General features: G+C 50.1%; 1 protein-coding gene across 11 annotated transcripts in view; it reads right to left on the bottom strand.

Moving 5' to 3' along the window:
• TANC2 (tetratricopeptide repeat, ankyrin repeat and coiled-coil containing 2) overlaps positions 1-20,974 on the bottom strand; it is a 173,824-nt gene that overhangs the window by 123,443 nt on the left and 29,407 nt on the right. For all 11 annotated transcript variants that reach the window (XM_004948525.5, XM_015299380.4, XM_015299383.4 and 8 more), the window contains 2 exons: positions 5,778-5,840; positions 583-682 (listed from right to left, as the gene is read on the bottom strand). In XM_004948525.5, coding sequence (XP_004948582.2) covers positions 583-649 — 67 coding nt within the window. In that variant the 5' untranslated portion in view covers positions 650-682; positions 5,778-5,840. The remainder of the gene's footprint in view (positions 1-582; positions 683-5,777; positions 5,841-20,974) is intronic.

Genomic DNA, 20,974 nt, shown 5'->3' with positions numbered 1-20,974 from the left:
GGAGAATGGAAGAACTAATTCAAAGCTCTTACGCTGCCAGCAATCCATTTTTGGAAGGAACTAGGAAAGCTCAACGAGAATACTTATCAAGCACATTGGTACTTCTTGCAACGCTTTGCTCCACGACTACAACCTCAGCTAAGCTCCCTCCTGGATGGAGCAGGACAAGGAGCACGGAGCAGCACACAGCACTCCTGGGATGCTGCAGTGAGGGGATGGGCAGAAGCGCTGACCAAATGTGCACACGTTTTCCTTAATTCCATCTCTTCCCATTTCTCCATTCCCCTCATCTCTGTTTCTCAGAACAGAGAATTGCTAACACTACCACAAGTGCTGCTCGTGTGTATCTATTATCTTTCTCTGCACCTTATCTCTGTGATACAAGTGGATGTGGTTTACTTGCAGTGTTTTATAGCACTGCATCACCACGTGGTACTGCGACGACCCGCAGCGATGGGCTGAGCCCACCACACCACCAACCGATGCATCCAATCCTCAACAAGCAAAAAGGGCCCCATGAAAGCAGCACACAGGGCATGAAAGGAGCACTGCCAGCAGAACACACGTGAGGAGCTCACTTACCACTGGACCTGTTTTTGCGGTTCGATTTCCCTCCTGTAAGGAGCATCTTGAGGCTGTTCCGAAACATGGCGATGCCGTCCCGCCGCGCGGATCCCACAGCCTGCATAAGGAGAGAGGACACACACAGACAGCAGATCAGCACTCGGGTTTTGGTCAATGGGAAAACATGGGGGGAATGTGTAAGAAAGCATTGCCCATGACTGACAGTCAGACTGGTCTGGGGGTTGGGTACAGAAATGAAACACAGACACTGTCTGCAGACCTCCCTGCAGCCAAACGTGCTGCCTCTGTGCCCTTGGAGATGCCAGGATGGGCTGCTGGGCTCACAGCACTGACAGCTCACCCCACTTTGCTAAGGCAGGTAAGGCCCCAAAACTGCAGCGGCAGCTCCAGGCTGGAGCAGAGCAACAGCAAAGAGCCTTTGATTGGGACACGCAATGAGGCGTGACTTTGCTCTGCTGTACATGTAGTGTTCCACACTTCAAAGGTAACACATTCGTATATATCACAACATTTTGTCTTTAACAAGGTAGGACTCTTCTTGGAGGATGCTCAGTAAACGCCATCCCGAGCTACTGCACAGTTACCTGGTGTTGTGAGGTACATTCATAGGGGAATACCCCATTCAAAGAGCTTTCTGTGAAGAGTTAGAAGCCAATGCATGCCCCCTTCCCACGATCCACTCACTGACACACACCAACATCGAAAGGCAGATTTTGGGGTCCGTATGTCTGAATGTTATTAGCTGGGACACAGCAGCAGTATTTCCTTTCCACCCCCATCAGTTGCTCCAATAATGAACTTTTTCACATAAAGCCCCCATGCAACAGCAGAAGAGGAAAACATGAAGGAGGCACTGAATGTAGAGCGGACAGCTGAACACACAGCAGTATTTGTTTTGGAAGGTGATAACATTGCAGCCCATCCAACACCCCACCAACCCAAATGTATTTATTGGGGCTTTGAGCAAGACAACAAGAAGGCAGCAAACAGCTCCTGCTGCTGTCTGAATAACCAGCCAGCTCTGAAAGGACGGTGGATCCGATGCTAAAAGCACCATAGCACCATAGGTGCTGTAAAGGAGGATGTGAAAGGGTTGGATGTATTGAGCAAGCAGCAGCAGCTCTGCTCTGAGACCAAGCTGCTGTGCTTACCACTTGCTTTTTTCTTATGGTCAGAGAATATTTTCATGCAGAAGCCTTGTGAGGGTGGGCTGAGCAAAAGGCAGCAGGCAGAGCAGAACCTGGAAGCTCCTGCAGAGGAAGGAGAGGTGCAGGAGGAGCTGGGATGCACCCAGGTCTGCTCCAGCTGAGAACAGAAGCAGGTGGAGCTGCGCCAGCAGAGCTGAGGAACAACATAATTAACCTAATTACGCTGATGGAGCCAACTGGACTGAAGCTGAACAATGCCAAAGGTGAGGAGGAAGGTATGCTAATGATGTTTACGTCCAGCCTTGACGTGATGGAATTTCTGAACCCTCTGCCCAGTGCCTCTATGGAGGTACAAACTCACTCTGAAGAAGCACCTGGTGCAGGACCAGTCGATGCTTTGCTTTGAGACCCTCAGCCACCCGCCCTGGGGGCCTTACAGACCAGGTCCATGCATTCAGAGCTCACCCTGAGGCCTCAGAGGAACACCAGAGGCTCCCAGAGGTGGTAAGGAAGGCTCTCAGCAGCAGGCTCAGCCTACATCCCTGACACAACTCCATACTGTGCCCTAGAGACAGTGCTGCAGCATCCCAGCCCTTGCTGGATGGACATCTGATCACTCGTGTTCTGGGGGGGCTGCACATTATCAGGGCCTACAGAAGTAATTTTCACTTCTTTCCTGAGACGTGAGGGACAGATATTGCCCCGCAGAGACTGGATTTCCAAATCAAAGCGAATTCTGTTTGCCCCATCTAAGTGAACAAGGACACCTCTGTGCCAGACCTGGCATCCCAGCAGCTCACACCGCAGGATTTACTCCCGAAACCTTAATAATATCAAGCAAAAGTTGATGAATGCAACCTAGAAAAAAAAACTCTGAAAGCACTCTATTCATATATGTAGATAGACTGGGGGGGGAAGCAAAAGACATATCTTAAGTTTGCAAACAACGTCACAGATCAATGAGAGGCCACTCATGCCAGAACTCAGTGGCACCCATCCCGGTGCAGTGCTCTGCCATCCTGCAGATGCAGCTCAAACACTCTGTAACCAGGTGTGCTTCAGTGCAGCAGGCATTTCCTGCTGCTGCTTCGCTCCTGCTGGCATTGCTCAGGGAAGGTGAGACAAAGCTTTGCAAAACGAACACTGGTTGTGGCCACAAAACACGCCTCTCCTGCAGCTCCCAGAAGCCCCATATGGCCTCTTCTCACCCAGAAAGCTGAACTTGCTGCATGAGAAATGAAGATGTGTGTATAATAAGTGTATATTAACACACCAAAGCTGTCTCTCTGAATATCAGCACTCACGATTTAACAACGTGTTCATGCTAAATTAATGTTTTATGAACAAAAAGGAACCTTTCACCACTTAGTGAATAGCTTGCTATGCTAAGAGCATTCAGACTTCAAGGAGGAGCAGACATGGTGGCCCTCCCTCAAAAAAGAAAGGAGGGAGAGATCTATAAAGCTCATTATTACAGGATGAAAGAAACTGAAAGCTGAAAGCAAAACACACAACACAGACGTGGTTGGTCCTTCACGCATTGACCCCTGTGTGCAACATCGCTGCGTACAGAAATCTGCTCCATTCTCACTCCAAACAGCTGCAAGGCTGAAACCTTCTGGACTCCTCAAATCATTCCAAGTTTAACCTACGCTCTGACTTTTAACTGCCCTGAAATCCAAGAGAAGGTTTAGAGAGACAGCATGGCAGGAGGGTGGGCAGAGCAGCACTGCTGTGATGCTGCAGGAGGAGCTGAGTGCCGTACAGGGAGATGCTCCAGGCCCTGCATCATCTTTGTGCCCTCTGCTGGTCTCTCTCCAGGAGATTCCTGTCTGTTTTGTACTGGGGAGCCCAGAACTGGGTGCAGTGCTTTGGTTAAGGCCTGACCAAGCGGGTCAGAGAGGCAGAGCAGAGGGGGATATCACCTCCCTTGTCCTACTGGCCACGATCCCTTTAATGCACACCAGGGTCCCACTGGTCTTCTTGGCCACCAGAGCACACTGGACTCATGGCCAGCCTGTCACCCACCAGGACCCCCAGGTCCTTCTCCACAGAGCTCCTCTCCAGCAGCTCATGCCCCAACCTGTACTGATACGTGCAGTTATTCCCTCCCAGGTGCAAGACTCTACGCTTGCTCGTTAAACCTCATCTGGTTTATTACTGCCCAGCTCTCCAGCCCATCCAGGTCCTGCTGCATGGCAGCACAGCCTTCTGGCACGTCAGTCACTCCTTCCAGCTCTGTATGATCAGATTACTTGCTGAGGATGGACACCACCCCATCATCAGGGTCACTGATGAAGGTATTGAACAAGACTGGGCCCAACACCAACCCCTGGGAACACCACAGCTCACAGCTCTCCACTCAGACTCTGCACTGCTGACCACCACCCTCTGAGCTCAGACAGCTCTCAGCCCACCTCGCTGTCCTCTCATCTACTCCACACTTTCTCAGCTTTGTTATGAGGATGTCGTGGGTTACAGTACCAAAAGCCTTGCTGAAGTCAAGGCAGATGACATGCACTGCCCCCCTCCCACCTACCCAGCTGGTGATGCCATCACAGAAAGCTGCCAGGTTGGTCAATTAAATGCAATGGATTCTGTATCACAGCACAGCTCTGTCTTGCAACGAGAGCATGAGCAAAGGACTGTAACAACTCTGAAGTCAAAGAACTGGGTATTTAGAGCAGTGGTCCACATGCAGTTAAAAGGAAGAGAAGAATTTAGGGATGATGGGACAGGACGGAATGGTTTTCAACTGAGACAGGGGAGGTTTAGGTTGGATATGAGGAGGAAGTTTTTCACCCATTGGGTGGTGATGCACTGAACAGGTTGCCCAAGGAGGCTGTGGATGCCCCATCCCTGCAGGCATTCAAGGCCAGGCTGGATGTGGCTCTGGGCAGCCTGGTCTGCTGGTTGGCGACCCTGCACATAGCAGGGGATTGGAACTCAATGAGCATTGTGGTCCTTTTCAAACCAGGCCATTCTATGGCTCTATGATTCTATGAAATACTTCTGTAAGCCACCAGATAAAAGTTTTTTAAGCAATACAGAACATCTCCAGCTTTCCTCCATGAGCGAGGAAGCACAGAAAGAACCAGCAGGACACACGGCGTGCAGCAGCCAAACACAGCGCCTCACAAGGAAGTGGGAAGCCAGCATCCATCTCTGCTTCTTCACTTAAGCAAAATCAAGGAACCTTTGATGCTATCACTGGAAGGAAATTCTGACCATGCTGCCAACATGGCAATGCTGAGATCAGAAATGCCACTGGAAGGATGCAGTCAGTCCCTAGAACAAAGCTGACCGACAGAAGCATTCTCTGCTGAGCATGGAGAGGTAATGACCTTGAAATTAAGGAAATTTCATTTTAAACAGGGCTTTATCACTTCCCATAACCTGGTTTCTAATCCTAGATTAATGGTGCAGACTGAGTCCATGAGGGATGCTGACGTTCTCTGTACACAATGTCAGCCACTCTGACTCTGAGGGAACTGACACTGAGGAACGGTTTGGAATCTGATCACCCCCCTTTCACCAACCTGACTGCAGTGTTGGAAGTGCTTCCTGTGCTGCCCATAACAGTAAGGATTGCCATTTGGGTTGTCAATAACATCAGCAGCTGCCTATAGCAGAAATTGCCTGGGCACTCCAATAACAACTAGGCATTCCAGCTTGAAATGGAACGGTTCTGCAGAACTCACGTCTACCTCTGCAAAATGAGGAGCTGGCACAAATCTTCAGGCACTTCTACAGTTGGAATGAATGGAGCCCAGTGAGCACAGCACTGCCCCAGCACGAGGAGCACCACGAAGGGCAGAGGGGTTCCCCACCTGGAACCATCAGCACTGCAGCTCAGAGTCATGGCGTGGAGCAGCCAGAAATCCTGCTGCCATTCAAGAAACAGCTCCACACTGCAGTGCCCACCTCTAATTACAGGCGATGAGACACGAGTGTAGAGATGAAAGCACTGAGGAGGGCTTCTGTTCTATTTAAGCAATTAAATTACAGTAAAAAAACCCAACGTGGTAAGCAAAATTCTCTTACCTTAGTATGTCTAGACAAGTTAAATCTCTAGGAAAGCGTGTCTTCCTCCATGCACCACAAGTCCTGAAAGAAAAGAAACAGAATTTAGCAGCATCTTCTCAACACAGCGCTGTGCCCCGCGCCGCTGTGTGCACCACAGTGAAGGATCTCAGCCCAGAATGAACCCACAGCTCTCAGAGCAGTATCACCACAACCACAGCCCGTGTTCACACGTCTCCATCACTGTGTGTCTCCATTCTGGTCACTTGGCTCTCCCCCCTCAGCACCTTTCAAGTGAGCGGAGCAGAAAAGCAGATCGTGCTTTCCCTTGCTGCACATCCCATAATGGAATATTCAGAAGGCAGTCTGCTGCTTCCCAGCATTTCTCCACCAGCACCCTCAGCAGCTCCAGCCTCAGGTGAACACAAGCACCAGTTGAGAGTTGGGCTCTTGGCCCTCTGCTCCACCTTCACACACATGCAAAGCTCTTCTGCAAAGAGTGGTAAATGTATTTTGCTGCTCACTGAGAAAGAGCAGAGCACCGTTGCAGCAGTGCCATGCGTGCCCCTCTGCTGGCACTGCCTATCCAATGCCTCTCCCTCCACGTGATGCTCCATAAAACAGAGCAGCAGGCAGCTGGGCAGCGAGATGGAGCCCAGTGCTGCCTGCAAAGCAATCCAAAAGTCCCATCCCATCCACGCACTGAGCTTTCACTGCTCCTATTGCTGCATTAGAAATCTTCATGTGAATGCAGCAGCAATGAGCAGCTTGTCAATAAGAACTGAATGTCGTTACAGTGCTTTGATTCTTATAATGCCTTTCACCCTCTAATTATATTCATAAATTCCGCTGCGTGGAAGTGCTGTATCACAACAAATATATCCAGAGAGCAACAAACAAACTGTTATATGGAGGAGAACCAATGTTAGAACTATTCTAACTGTAAGGAACTATGAAGATGAGGAAATGCTATTGAAATGCACACAGCTGTTATTGATGCTGCAAAGCCAAGGAGCCAGCAAGCTGAGAGGTAGAAGCACTGGGCCTCAGCACACTGGGGTTGAGATGATTCAGTGCCTGAAGCACAAAGCAAGTGACCTGCAGGCCCAAATGGTGACACCTGTGCACCCAATAACTGCATGAGGTTCAAAGGTAACCGGTAGGGAACAGCTCTGCCTCACATTCCAGCACCCAGCTTCAAATCACTCCTCAGCACACAGCCCTTTTTACTGCAGAATCATAGAATTGCTCAGGTTGGAAAAGACCCTCAATACCACCCAGTCCAACCACAGCCTCACCATACTACCCTAACTAACAGCCCTCTGCTAACTCATGGCACTTGTTCAGTGTGTCACCACCCTCTGGGTGAAAAACTTCCTCCTCACATCCAACCTAAACCTCCCCTGTTTCAGTTCAGAACCATTCCCCCTCGTCCTATCATTATCCACCCTCATAAACAGCCATTCCCCCTCCTGTTTATATGCTCCCTTCAAGTATTGGAAGGCCGCAATGAGGTCCCCCCGGAGCCTTCTCTTCTCCAAGCCAAACCAGCCCAGTTCCCCCAACCTTTCCTCACAGGAGAGGTGCTGCAGCCCTCTGTTCATCTTAGTAGCCCTCCTCTGGACCCGCTCCAAGAGCTCCACGTCCTTCCTGTATTGGGGGCCCCAGGCCTGGATGCAGTGCTGCAGATGGGGCCTCACCAGAGCTGAAAAGAGGGGCACGATCACCTCCCTCTCCCTGCTGGCTTAAGAAGTTTGCTGCACTGAGATGAACACCATCCACTGTATAATTTAAAGTATTTAACGCCGCGACTGAGCAAACCTTCAATGGGATGAAATGCAAGACTGACTTTCTGCTCCTCCTAAAGCAAACAGAGCGATGCTTTCCCCATCCTCTATGCAGACACTGCACTGGAGCAGGTAACATCTCACAGCAGTGGCACACAGCTAACTGAATTTGAAGCCTCTACAACAAACACGCTGTCAGTCACGTGGACCCAGATAAATTACCAACTCACTCACACTTCTACCAACAGAATTAAGGCAGACTTCCAACCCAGCAAGCACCTGTCTCCAACACCACTGATGTGAGCAATGCTGCCCGACCAGCTCTGCTGGAACGGAGCGCTCTGAATGGAGATTTCCACCTTCACACCAGGTTTCTCTTCCTGTTCGGCCATCAGCTGGCACACACCTGGAAACAGAGGGAGCTCAGAGGGCATTCTCAACTCAAGCATTGCTTTGCATATACAAACGTGTTGGAAACAAAGCACACACTGACAGGGAATAGCCTCAATTTGAGTTCTAACTCACAAGCCATTTCTTTTTAATGTCCCTACGATTCTACGTGCTTTTTTTGTTAGGTTTTTTAATGATGGGTCACCCAACAAACCACAGATCAGGAAAACAGTGATCCTCCAACTACAGCGATGCAGGGATGAGCCAACTGCATCGGGACCCACCCAGAAAACAAGCTGGTTTCCATCCTGAGAAACGCTGTCTTCTCAACTTCTGACTCTCTAATTGAAAGCAATTACATAATTACTGTACTTGCAGAGTTTGCTACACTGGAGCACATACCATTGATGCACCAAGAACTGCACAGGTGACCATACAACCAACACAGCACCATGGTCCGTGTTCAGATCCCGCCTGGCTGATCTGCAGTTGCATTATGCTGCTATTCACCACACTCTCAGCTGGCAGCAGCTCCCTCACATCACCCCTGCAAATAATGTGGGGAGGCATCCAGACACCAAGAGAACCATGGCAGGGATCAGAGAACGGTCCGTGTTTAAATGAGATGGTTCTGCTCACCCCTCACACCTTAAAATAACAGGATTGCATCTGCGCGGTGCCATCTCACCAGCTCAGACTCTTGGTTTAATATGAAAATTACAACGAGCTGCCATTTCATTTGCTGTTTAACAAACAGTTCCAAGCTATCGATGGAGCAATCTTCCCAGCATCTTAATAACGTTGATCCAATGCACCACGATCTGTACTGGCAAAGCCCTTTGGGGGCCCAAACTGCCACTGCTCTGCTGTTACAACAAATACTGCTGCAAATCTTCACCTTTCCAATGCCTTCGAATGCTCATCATCATAACATGCTTAATAACATTAAATGCAACCTATCTGGTCACCCCTCTGCTCTGTCTCCACACAGGTCACTATCTATTAACTACTTCTTTTCAGCTCAGCACTTAAAACATGCATGTCAAATGCCACCACCCATTACAGGGTACGTTCAGCACGCACCAAGGCAAGTATTTTCCTTCCAGAGTCGTTCAAGGTCAGGAGACAGAACGCAATTAGCAACCGTTTTAATTGATGCCAGCCGATAACTGGGAGAGCAAACCCAACAGCCCACAGAGAGCACAGCATGGGGGGAGGACAGAGGTCCCCACTCAGGGAATTCTGGGGATGGATTACAGAGTCACAGAACTGCAGGGGTTGGAAGGGACCTCCGGAGATCATCGAGTCCAGCCCCCTGCTAAAGCAGTTCCCTACAATAGGTTGGCATCCAGATGGCTCTTGAGCATCTCTGCAGAAGATACAACCGCCACCTCTCTGGGCAGCCCATTCCAGTCTTCTTTTCCCCATGCTGAACAGCTCCAGGTCACCCAGCCTTTCCTCATAGGGGAGATACTCCAGGCCCTTCATTTCCTCGGTGGCCCTCCTCCCAGGAGATCCCTGTCTTTTTGGAACTGGGGAGCCCAGAACTGGACACAGTACACTCAATATGGCCTCACCAGGGCAGAGCAGAGGGCGAGGATCACCTCTCTCAGCCTCCTGGCTGCACTCTTTTGAATGCACCCCAGGATCCCATTGGCCTTCTTGGCCACCAGGGCACACTGATGGCTCATGGCCAACCTGTCATCCACCAGGACTCCCACCGCTCCTCTCCAGCAGGTCAGCCTCTACCACCACACACTGAAGATTTCATCCCCTACCACCATGCACTGAAGATCTCCCCCTCCTTGCCCTCCATAGCATCCACACCCTGTGCAGAACTGGGCTCCATTTGTCTTCTTTGACCTTTTCTGGAGAGCAGCACACACTCACAGACACAGCCTTCCTCCAGCAGGGAATGCCTCCAGTAATTGCAGCAGCTATTTATGCCTTTATTTCAGCTCCTGGAGCCACAGAACTCAAAAAGCCACTCCACAGTTTCCTAAAGCTCCCACAGAACAAGGGAATTTCCAAGAGAACAGGCAATGCTTTTGCTCACCTGGAAGCATTCAACCGTAACTTACGTACCTCAGAACACAGCTCCTGGCCTGACATTCCCACATCCCCTTCCTTAAGCACCTTTGGTAACACCATACTGGGACATACACAAATTTGCTGCCTTACCCACTCCTCCACATGAAGCTGCAGCACCCAGCCATACACCTCCACTCCAGCACAAAAGCTGTTGGCCTTCAAGAAAGATAGGAAAGGAGGGCACAAAAACCGCAGGGGCAAAGCACTCAGAGCATCCCAGCCCCAGAACAGCATGCACATGGAAAGCACATTTATACACATACTTCGTCAAAGACAAAAGGTAAGTGGTGTTTAGAATAGACCTGACTACTCAAGCAATGCGTTTAAAGTGAAAGCAGCTATAAACAAACCTGCTGTGCGAGCACACTTGAAATTACAGCGTACATATAGAATGCTGAGTGCTGCAGTGTGCCCAGAGCTGCTCCATCCCAGCTCAGAATTCAGCTGGTTCTGATGTCATCCTGCAGTGGGCAACGCATGCAGGTATGGAGATGTATGGGTATGGTACGCAAGGTGCAAACCCAGTGAGATCTGACTGGGATCAGATCTGCCTGCCCTGAAGCCAGCTGTTATGGGTCCGTATTGATGGATGGCCCGAAGATGGACAGCAGCACTCAAACAACCACAGCGACTGCACCGGAGCGAGCAGCACTTCCCAAATCCATGGTTTACTTATTTCCAGTGAGGCTCTTGAAATCTACCCCTACCCAAACGGAGCCCAAAGTTAGGAACCATGAGAACACCTTGGGTAATTCACGTATATGGCCCAAAAACTATGGGAACAATGTGTGTTTATCCAGAATATCCTATCCTGCGGCTCAGACAGTCACCATCTGCCTGCTGACAATAGTGAGCATCCTCTGCACTCACCCCATCTGCAAAACAAAACACGTCGGAGGAAACAGCTCCCTCCTGGGATACATCCCCACGTCCAGCTTTGGTGCAAAGAGCAGCACATCCCATCCCACTGCTGTGACACCACCGTCTCCATCCACTTTTATTTCACTCTGGAACAACGTCTACGAACAAACAGAAGTCTATTTCCTCAGGCAGAGGAAATTTCCTATAGAAACACATCTATGGCATCGAGACGTGCAACAATAAGCACAGCATCATCTGCTGCTGCGCTGCCAGCCACACCAGGAGGCCTTTCTTCTCTAACAAGACTGAGTCGGAAGGAAAAAAAATGATTTAACATTGAGTGTTGTGCTTAGATTGGATTATCTTCCATCTAAACTGGATAAGGATATCACGTTTTCCAAAGTTCTTTGCTTTTTAAGCAAAACAATGCAAACAATAGCATGGAAACCACTTATGAGCATTCTCACCTAGAGACTGTGAAGATTACAGCACAGCCTGCCCAAAGAGGCAGCATTCCCTGCGGTGGGGCACCGTGCAGAGCTGGCAGTGCTGTTTGCAGGAGGTGCTCCAGGCACAGTGGTGATGCACTGAACAGGTTGCCCAAGGAGGCTGTGGATGCCCCATCCCTGCAGGCATTCAAGGCCAGGCTGGATGTGGCTCTGGGCAGCCTGGGCTGCTGGTTGGCGACTGCACATAGCAGGGGGTTGGAACTGGATGAGCATTGTGGTCTTTTTCAACCCAGGCCATTCTATGACTCTGTGATCCCTTAAAACTCTTTGCAACACCCACTGCAGCAGCACTGCACCCAGCACTGCCCTCACCCATCACCCCACAGATGTAACTCCAGGGACTAAACATTAAACAGAGTATTTTAAAATGATTTATTCTTTAATTTCTAATCCCTACCACCACTAAAGAGCAGCATCCGTGCATCCAAGCAGGAGCACACGCAGCCACCTGTGGACAACCAGTGGCCCATCCACAGGATGGGGACTATCACTTGCAGGAGCACAAGTACAGATGCCTTAAAATCCTATCTGACTTTTAAAGCACTCAGCCAAATCAGCCCTACCCTCCAACAAGTGCTGTTACCCCCAACCCTTCCACCCGGAGATCGGTTGCCTTTTCCAAGCAGGCTCTTCACAGTGCATTACGACACTCAGCATCCCCCAGCTGCTCTCCCCATTGCACACCTGACACACCACTACCAGACCACAAAGCACACTCAGGAGCACCTTGCTGCTGCTCAGAATCCAAGCGTCCCACCTACCATGAAGACGCAGGAGGTGCCACAAGTGAAATAAGAACAAACACGAACTGAGATCACGCAGCTCCCAGCAGTCTGCACCTCCTTGCTGGGCAGCCCCAGCCATTCAGCAGCACCAGACTGGAGGAGCTGGGAGCTTCCACGTGGTCGATCTCAGGCCTTGCAAGTCGGATGCACAGCACTGCAGGGATGTAACAACAGCCGGATGGGAAGGGGGGGGGGGGGGGGGCAGAGGGAGGAAGAGGAAGAGCACAAATAAAGGAAGGAAAACCAACCTGATGTTTCTATAATGAGTAATATGCAAAAGCTCGCATCTGGGAGCTACACTAGAGGTAAACACAGTAGAAGAACAGCACACGCTTGAAACAATACTGGGCTCTCCTGTAGCTTTCTTACAGTATCTCCAGAATAGCTCCAATTCTTTTGGCCTAAAGCTGTGTTTTTTGCCTAAAGGTTTAGCAAAAGCCTGCGAGCAGCTTGCAGCCTGGCACAGCCACCTCCTGCAGGGAACAGCAAATGCACAAAAAGGCATAAAAATAAAACAACACGAAACCTGCAGACCCCTCCTATACCTAAAAGGAATGAGAAGCATTGAGGCTTTCGATCCAACGAGATGCATCAGGCGTGCAAACAAAGCCATGCACAGTTTAAGCAGTTTCTTTCTTATTCAGAAGCATGAAAGTATAAATAGTTTAAATTTCATTTATTTTTACTGTACATATTCTGGTCTACATCCTGGTCTGCATCCTGGTCTACATTCTATGTTCTGCTCTATGTTCTGGTCTATATTTTGTCTACGTTCTGGTCTATGTTCTAGTCTATCTTCTACGTTCTGATCTATGCTCTGATCTACATTCTGGTCTACATTCTATCTATGTTCTGGTCTACGTTCTGGTCTATATCTCGTCTACATTTTGTCCTATTTTCTGTCCTACATTCTATGTTCTGGTCTACATTCTGGTCTATGTTCTATCTATGTTCTATGTTCTGGTCTACGTTCTATGGTCTACATTCTATATTCTGGTTCTATGTTCTGGTCCACATTCTGTTTATGTTCTGGTCTACATTCTGTCCTACATTCCATCCTACATTCTGTGTTCTGGTCTACATTTTGGTCTACGTTCTATGTTCTGGTCTATGCTCTGTCTATGTTCTGGTCTATGGTCTATGTTCTGTTCTGGTCTATGTTCTGTTCTGGTCTATGCTCATTTATGTTCTGGTCTATGTTCTATGTTCTGGTCTATGCTCATTTATGTTCTGGTCTATGCTCATTTATGTTCTGGTCTATGTTCTATATTCTGGTCTATGTTCTGTTCTGGTCTATGCTCTGTTCTGGTCTATGCTCTACGTTCTGGTCTATGCTCATTTATGTTCTGGTCTACATCCTGGCCCACTTCCCTTAGCATGAGTATTTCAGACAGAACAACTCCGACACCAGGAAAAAAACCACAGCAGAATGCAAACTGCATTTTTTGTTTGTTTATTTTTTACAGCAGAAAGCACAGACACGCAGCTCCTCCTATCTGACTTTCAGTTGTGTATTAACAACGTGTCCCAGAGCATCTCTGAAGCACAGACAGACCCTCTGTACCAGATCAGCTCCTCTGAACCCAGCCTGGGTTCGGTTCCCACACAGGCACTGCAGAAAGCAATGCTGTCTGTGCCAGCAACCTCTACACCAATCTTACTGCTCTTCCTCCCAAAACTACACAGGGGAGACGTGCCCAGGGCTTTTACACACGTGTGCACCTTCCTGGGAGCTCATTCCTTACCCTCACCCAAAGCTGTCCAGCCACGCTCACTGTGCCACACACCTGAACTTCAGAGCCAGACCATGCATCCTCACAAACACATCAGTAAGACAGGCTCCAGAATTCATTCTCTGCTCTTGTTTAAGAAATAAGGGATATTTTGCCAACACTAAGCATTAATATATGGTCAATATATCCACTTTCAGAGAGAGCTCAACAGCCGCCATGCAAAGCCCAGGTGGTGCCAAAATTACTGTTTCCTATGGTGAGTGGGGGGGGAAGTGGAAATCTCTGCTAAAAGCTCCTCCTTCCACGTCCTGCTCAGACACACAGCAGTCAGTGCACCCCGTGCAGGGCCTTATCTCACCTCCCGACAGCAAAAACTGTTTGTCTGCAAGGAAAAACGCAGCACGAGAGTCTGAAGTTAATCAGAACCACCTCGCGTCACGTGAAATTTTAGTTACAAGAGAGAGAGAACACACAGCACACTGATAGATCAGATAAGAGCCAATCTTACAGTGCCTTCTGTTTGCATGAATGCTGCAACTCCTGGCAAAGCACCCACGCGAGCTCACTGCTTCACTAAGTGTACCCACCTCTGTGCATCCTTCTCACTTAAGCTGTGCTTCTTCATCTACAGGGTGGTAAGCAGATGAGACAAGCCCATGCCTGTGCTTCCTAAAGCACACTCATTACCTCACTTTAAAATGCATGCATGCATTCAACCCTGGTGCTGAGCTCCTCTCCAGCAGATCAGAAGCACAGCAGCACAGCGTGGAGGGCTCAGAAATGTCATTACTGCCTACGTTTATCATGCAGCCTTATGGATGATTACAGGAGACAAAAGCTGTAAAAGAATCACAGAATCGTAGAATTGCTCAGGTTGGAAAAGACCCTCAAGACCACCCAGTCCAACCACAGCCTCACCATACTACCCTAACTAACAGCCCTCTGCTAAATCATGGCCCTGAGCACCACATCCAGATGGTTTGTAAACACATCCAGGGATGGCGACCCAACCACCTCCCTGGGCAGCCCATCCCATTGCTTAACAACCCCTTCTGTAAAGGTTTTTCCTGATATCCAACCTAAACCTCCCCTGGTGCAAATGGAGGCCATTTCCCCTCGTCCTGTCACCTGTCAGCAGTGAGAAGAGACCACCCCAATCTCACTGCAATCACCTGTCAGGGATTTGAAGAGAGCAATAAGGTCTCCCCTCAGCCTCCTTCTCCCCAGACCAAACAGCCCCAGTTCCTTCAGTTGCTAAGAAGTCCACAGAGCAATAAGAGCCAGATGCAAAGCTTATCTGTACTGCAAGGACCCCGTGGTTACTGCTGTGCCAGGGAAATGGGCAGCAGCCAATGCCCCAGCAGACGGGCCGTGTGCTGACAGAAGCACTGCTAACTCAGCCCCAAAGAGCTGCAGAAGGAACAACAAAGGCGCTCTTTGGGAGCCTATCTGCCCGAGCACCGCTCTGATACATTCAGGGTCTGAGAGCACAGCCCAGCCCTGAGAAAAGGCCATGGCTATGGAGCAGGGTCCTGGCTAGGAGAGGCCAGCAGACAGCAACAGGAGTCAGTCCATTCTTTGTGCACAAACACAACCCACACCTTGCCTTCTCTGCAGCCGTGCTCCACCTACCCGCTGCTCCACGCAGAGTCCGCCTTCCCACAGAGTGCACTGATCTGAAACTCCCAATCCAGCCCGAATTTCCCATGCTTGCTGTGAGTGCATCACGCAGGCACAGAACTGCCATTCACAGCGGGTCGTCCGCCCCGGTTTCTTTGCCTTTGGTGCTGCTATGCTTCCTTTTTGCACCTTCCACAGAGCTTTGCATATTCTCAACTCTGCCGCTCCCATTTTCAGGTCATTTATTTTGCATACAGGAGACTTAATTACCCCTTTTCTTCTAATAAATAAGCAAGCCAACTCAAAGGAGGCATTTCCCTGCACCGCTACGGATCCCTTCAGATGAGCTCACATTCTATCCCACACTGGAAGACGTCTCAGACACATCAGCTGTTCAGCTCGGAAACGTCAGCTCAGCACTTCTGCATCTCCCCGTGCAGATGGCATCTCCCAAAACAAACAACAAACGAGCTGTGAGAGCCCTTATCTACATCCATCTTTGACTGCAATTAATCCATACACGGTATTTTTCCACTCCCCTGAGATGGGCATCTATGGGATACCAATTGCTCAGGGATGCTCTCCAGGCTCAGCACCGCGCTTCCAGTAAATCAGATCCCATTACTGGTACATGGGTGAGATACGCCTCAGCTACAGGCCTTGCCTGTCACAGCCTTCTCCCTTCTAAACTGCAGAAGCAATGCTTGCCTATGGACAGCTGCACAGATTTCCCACTGAACTGAGTGAATCCATCTGTTGCATTTGTTACCACGCTTTGGTGACGCAGCTCACAGCCACACAGTGGTGCCATGGCTCAGCCCCATGGAGGCTCAGCACAGAGGTAACCACAGTACTTTGCTGTGCCATCTGAACAAGGATCATAGAACCATAGAATGATCTGGATTGAAAAGGAGCACAATGCTCATCCAGTTCCAACCCCCTGCTATGTGCAGGGTCGCCAACCACCAGACCAGGCTGCCCAGAGCCACATCCAGCCTGGCCTCGAATGCCTGCAGGGATGGGGCATCCACAGCCTCCTTGGGCAACCTGTTCCAAAGGTTATTTGTATCCAAATACAAACATCCAAGGATATTCGTATCCCCTCTACAACACAGCTTGTGTGCAAAAAATGCATGGAAAGGATCATCTGTAAGGCTTGGGTTGTCATGGTATTCCTCTTTGTTATTCTCTAAACACCTCTATTTGAAGAGTAATGACCATCATCTGCTGCTGCTGTCAGTGATGCTGAATCGATAGCAGCCCTCAGTCAGGATCCAACATGATGGAGGAAAAGGGGGACCAAGGAGATGTGCCACGATATCTTCACCTATTGTTGCTATTTTAATTCCATATTTTAAAATAATTATTAAAAAAAAAAAGATTAGTTCCAACTCTTCCCACCTGCCTATGAGACGTCTTCTGTTCGGGCTTTAAGTTTAAGTTTAATTTTAAATTAGCTTTAAGCTAAGTTTAATTAAAACTTAGTTCAGGTAATTGATAGTCAGTTCTAACCGATAAGTGCATTCTACCCAAGAGTTGGTAAGTGATCGTATAAGCATTATAGGAGACTTGGTGCCCTGCCCAAGGGTGAGAGATATATACCCTTCCAACCAACCAGACTGAGCACAGGGCACCTTCCCACCTCGCACCTCCCCATGACCCAGGGGCAGCAGCAGAGCCCTGCTAAGGGCTGGTTGTGCCAAAGGACAACACCACATCCTTCAGTTCCCATCGGGCAGAGCAAACTTCCATCACTCACTCTCTTACAAGAACCCCATCTGCAGCCCCATGTGGGCTCACATACCCCACGTACCACTGCATGGAGGGCATCGGTCCCTCACACACCCACTGAACACCTCCAAGCCAAGACCCCAGCAGAGTGCCCGCCACTGAAAACGCTTTGCAAAAATAAACACCTGCATTGCTTTCCCTTTGGAAACGTATTAATTTAGAAGTGCGCCATTTGGCTTGTGATCACAACTTGTAACTGGCAACAACTCCCACTGCCATTACTTTTTGGGATGACTGCTGCCCACACGGTGACAGATGGTAACACTCCACCTCTGCTGAGGAGGTGTAGGAGCACAGCCTGCTGTCAGCGGCGCACGAAGAGAAATCCAGAGACAGATAACATTACCAGCCTGAAGAGAACGCAGGTGGGCACACGGAGCTCCGTTATGGCTCGAGCCTTCAGAACAATCCTCCTTCCGTGCCTGCTGCACCAAATCCCTGCTCCTGAAGGCAGAGGGGCAGCGGATGCCTCAGCATGCAACCACCTGTGGGCTGTGCTGATGGAAGGCTGCTCGCAGAGACTGCAGCTCCAGCTGCCCCAGCAAATGGGTGCAACAGTGGGATGCAAGCTGGGGGCCTCCAACCAAACCTTACGCAGAAAGTGAAATAGGAAGCAGTGATCTGAGCAGGAAACAGTGCCTGTTAGAATTGCAAATGCGAGATCTCCCTTCTTACAACAGGAGTTATTCAAGCAGCTCAAAAACATAACAAGCACCGGGTCCCAATTTAAGCAGCTGCAGACAGCTACACCTGAAGAGCCATAGATGAACCCCACCATTCTGACAAATCCTTCAACACGAAGCCATGGGAAGAACTGCAGGGCCCAAGGGCTGGGGGCTGGCCAGCAAAACCCACAGCACAGCACTGCCTCCATCGCTCGCAGCGCTGCACCCACCCACTCCTGCACAGCTCCCTGGGCTCAGCATTACAGCTGCCACAGAAGCCTGATGCACAATTCCCTCTGCCTCCTATCTCCACATATTCAGCACGTTGCCAGTCCACCCTCACGTTATTTCACTTGTTTTTCCCCTCTCTCAGAACCTCCCTTATTCCTTCCATAACACCTCTCCAGGAGAGAAAGCTGTCCCTCTCTGACCACTATCTCCCCTTTGCAGATGTGCTCCTGGAGCCCTGCAAGGAGCCTATGGGAAGGGTCCATCCTTTTGCCCAACGAGAGGCCCTGAGCATCACCTGCCATCCCCCCCATGGCCAGACAGCTGCTGCTGCCCACCGGTGTATGCTTCCCAGGTGACATTCTCAGCACTAAGAACCTCTGTGCTCTCACCACCATTCAGCTCCTGGACCTCTTCTGATGGCTATCTGGAACACCACGAGCACGTAGCTGTCAGAAACAGCATCTCAATGCAGAACCCACAGGAGAGAACAGGAGATGGGGACAGCACAGGGGAAACACACTCCGGAGGAGGTGCATAGGGGCAAACACAAGGGCTGAAGTGCCCTTTGCTGCCCACTGCAAGGGGATGGAGCTATGAGCCATCCACCACTGCAGAAAGCACCTGAACCCTTTAACACGTCCTCCTGCAGCTGAGTGTTGACACACGGCCAGGAAGACCCCAACTTACACCTGCTCCTCCCTGCAGTTATCTCCCAGCTTTTCCCCCCAGCTTCATATGAAATAGCTTATCAAACTCAGAGGGAAGCAGCCCAGGGAAGATGCCAGGCACAACACGGCAGCCCATGAACAGGGCTCACTCAGCAGCCAACCACCCCAACACCACCGGGCCCCTCCAGCTTCACACTCCAAGGACAGAAAGCCCACCTTGTGGGGAACCCTGCTTTACCAGCCTGTCCTCGACATACAATCATACAGTCATAGAATTGCTCAGGTTGCAAAAGACCTTAAAGATCATCCAGTCCAACTACAACCCAACCATACTACCCTAATTCAAACAACCCTCTGCTAAATCATGGCCCTGAGCAGCACAAAGGGAAAAACAAAGCAAGCAAATAGGAAAGTCCTTTGCTGCACAGAAACAGATCAGCCATCTCTTCACCCCCCCTCAGTGCTTACAAACACATTCCCAATGTGGCTGCTATTGCAAACAAGAGCTCACCTACCCAGCAGACTTTCTTCCATCAGTGTAACCCTTCCAACTCTGTGCTACAGAACGGCCATTGCTGCAGTCCAACCACAGTGAGCAACTTCAGCTGATGTGAGCAAGAGTTGGGCAACAGAACGTTCACCAGCACAGCTGAGAGGCAATGGGAACAAATGGGAGCTTCCATGCCCTGAGCCTGGAGGAAGGCAGGCACACCGCTGCCCCTCGGAGCTGCACATAAGGGAAGGCACACATCTGCTGTTTGCACACCCGTGTGTGTCAGCCCAGGAACAAGCAGAGCTCTGAGCTTGCTCTGCCTGGCTCCGGGTCAGGAGTGCTCATCAGATGACTCTTTGGTAACTCATGTGGACCGGGGCAGCGTGAATGGAAGCGGTTGTGGGGCAGAAAGAGGGTTATTCACACACACGAGGATCTGAAGGCTGGGATGTGCACCAAGTGCTCCACTTGTGTTACCCACAAGCCAACCCCACTGCCCCAAGAATTCCACGCCATGGCTCTGACAGACCTCTCCTAAGGGAGAAATAAAGCAGCTCCTTCCTTCCACGGAGCCTCCATCCACCTCCAGGACACCCCAGAGTCACATCGTGCTCCTTCCACGACGCAGACACGTACATAACAAACATGGGCAATGTCAGCACGTGTGACTCGTGGCTCTCCATGCACAGCGCACAGCAAACCAACCGCTCTGCCTGTCTTTAAGCAACGATTCCTCCAGCAGCCGGGCAGCGTGGCATGAAAATAAACCTGAGTCAAACATGAAAGCAGCACCCTATAATTACCGATGCTTTTTTAAAGAGAAGCTCTCAAGGTGGAGTTTCTCACACCGCAGCGGTATAAATAAATCATCTGACGCCTATCAGGAGGACAGGCAGTGAGTGCTGCCCGAAAGAACACAGGCAGTGCTAAGGATGATTGCGGAGATTTCCTTCCTGATGATGTGGAACGCTGCAGCTCCTGCATCAGAGCCACGCAGCATTCCCACTACAGATACCCCCTTGGGAGGGCAAGGCAGGCTGCCACCCACCCCATGCTGCAGCCCTCTGCTCCGTGCAGAGCTGGGCAGTGCCACAAACACATTTTGGGGCTCCATCCACACTCCCAGCTCCTCTTGCTGCAGGCACAGGCACTAAGCTGCTTCCCCCTCTAATTAACGCAGGGCCTGCATTCAAACTCCTTACTTTTTAAGTGAATGTAAACCAAAGTGCTGCATTCCACGTCTGTAAAATGATGGGACTAGGATAATTCATAGGAGCGGAACTGGAGTTTGTTTTTTGAAGCTCAAAGTCCAGTGAGCGAATAAAGCAGAAGAATGATCCCATTCCTCTCATCCCTGCAGATGCAGTGGGCTCTAAACACGGGTTTCTGTGCAGTGTACACAGCAGGAATGCTCCTCGCCTCGGAGCAGAAGGGAATACGTGTGTTTGGGGGAAGAGTTACAAGGGTGGATAGTGATAGGACAAAGGGGGATGGTTTTCAACTGAGACAGGGGAGGTTTAGGTTGGATATGAGGAGGAAGTTTTTCCCCCAGAGGGTGGTGACGCACTGAACAGGTTGCCCAAGGAGGCTGTGG

The sequence above is a fragment of the Gallus gallus genome, chromosome 27, assembly GCF_016699485.2.
Source record: "Gallus gallus isolate bGalGal1 chromosome 27, bGalGal1.mat.broiler.GRCg7b, whole genome shotgun sequence".
In the NCBI taxonomy this organism is placed as follows: domain Eukaryota; kingdom Metazoa; phylum Chordata; class Aves; order Galliformes; family Phasianidae; genus Gallus; species Gallus gallus.
Note: the sequence above shows the minus strand (reverse complement) of the source record. Positions and strands in the feature narration are given on the sequence as shown.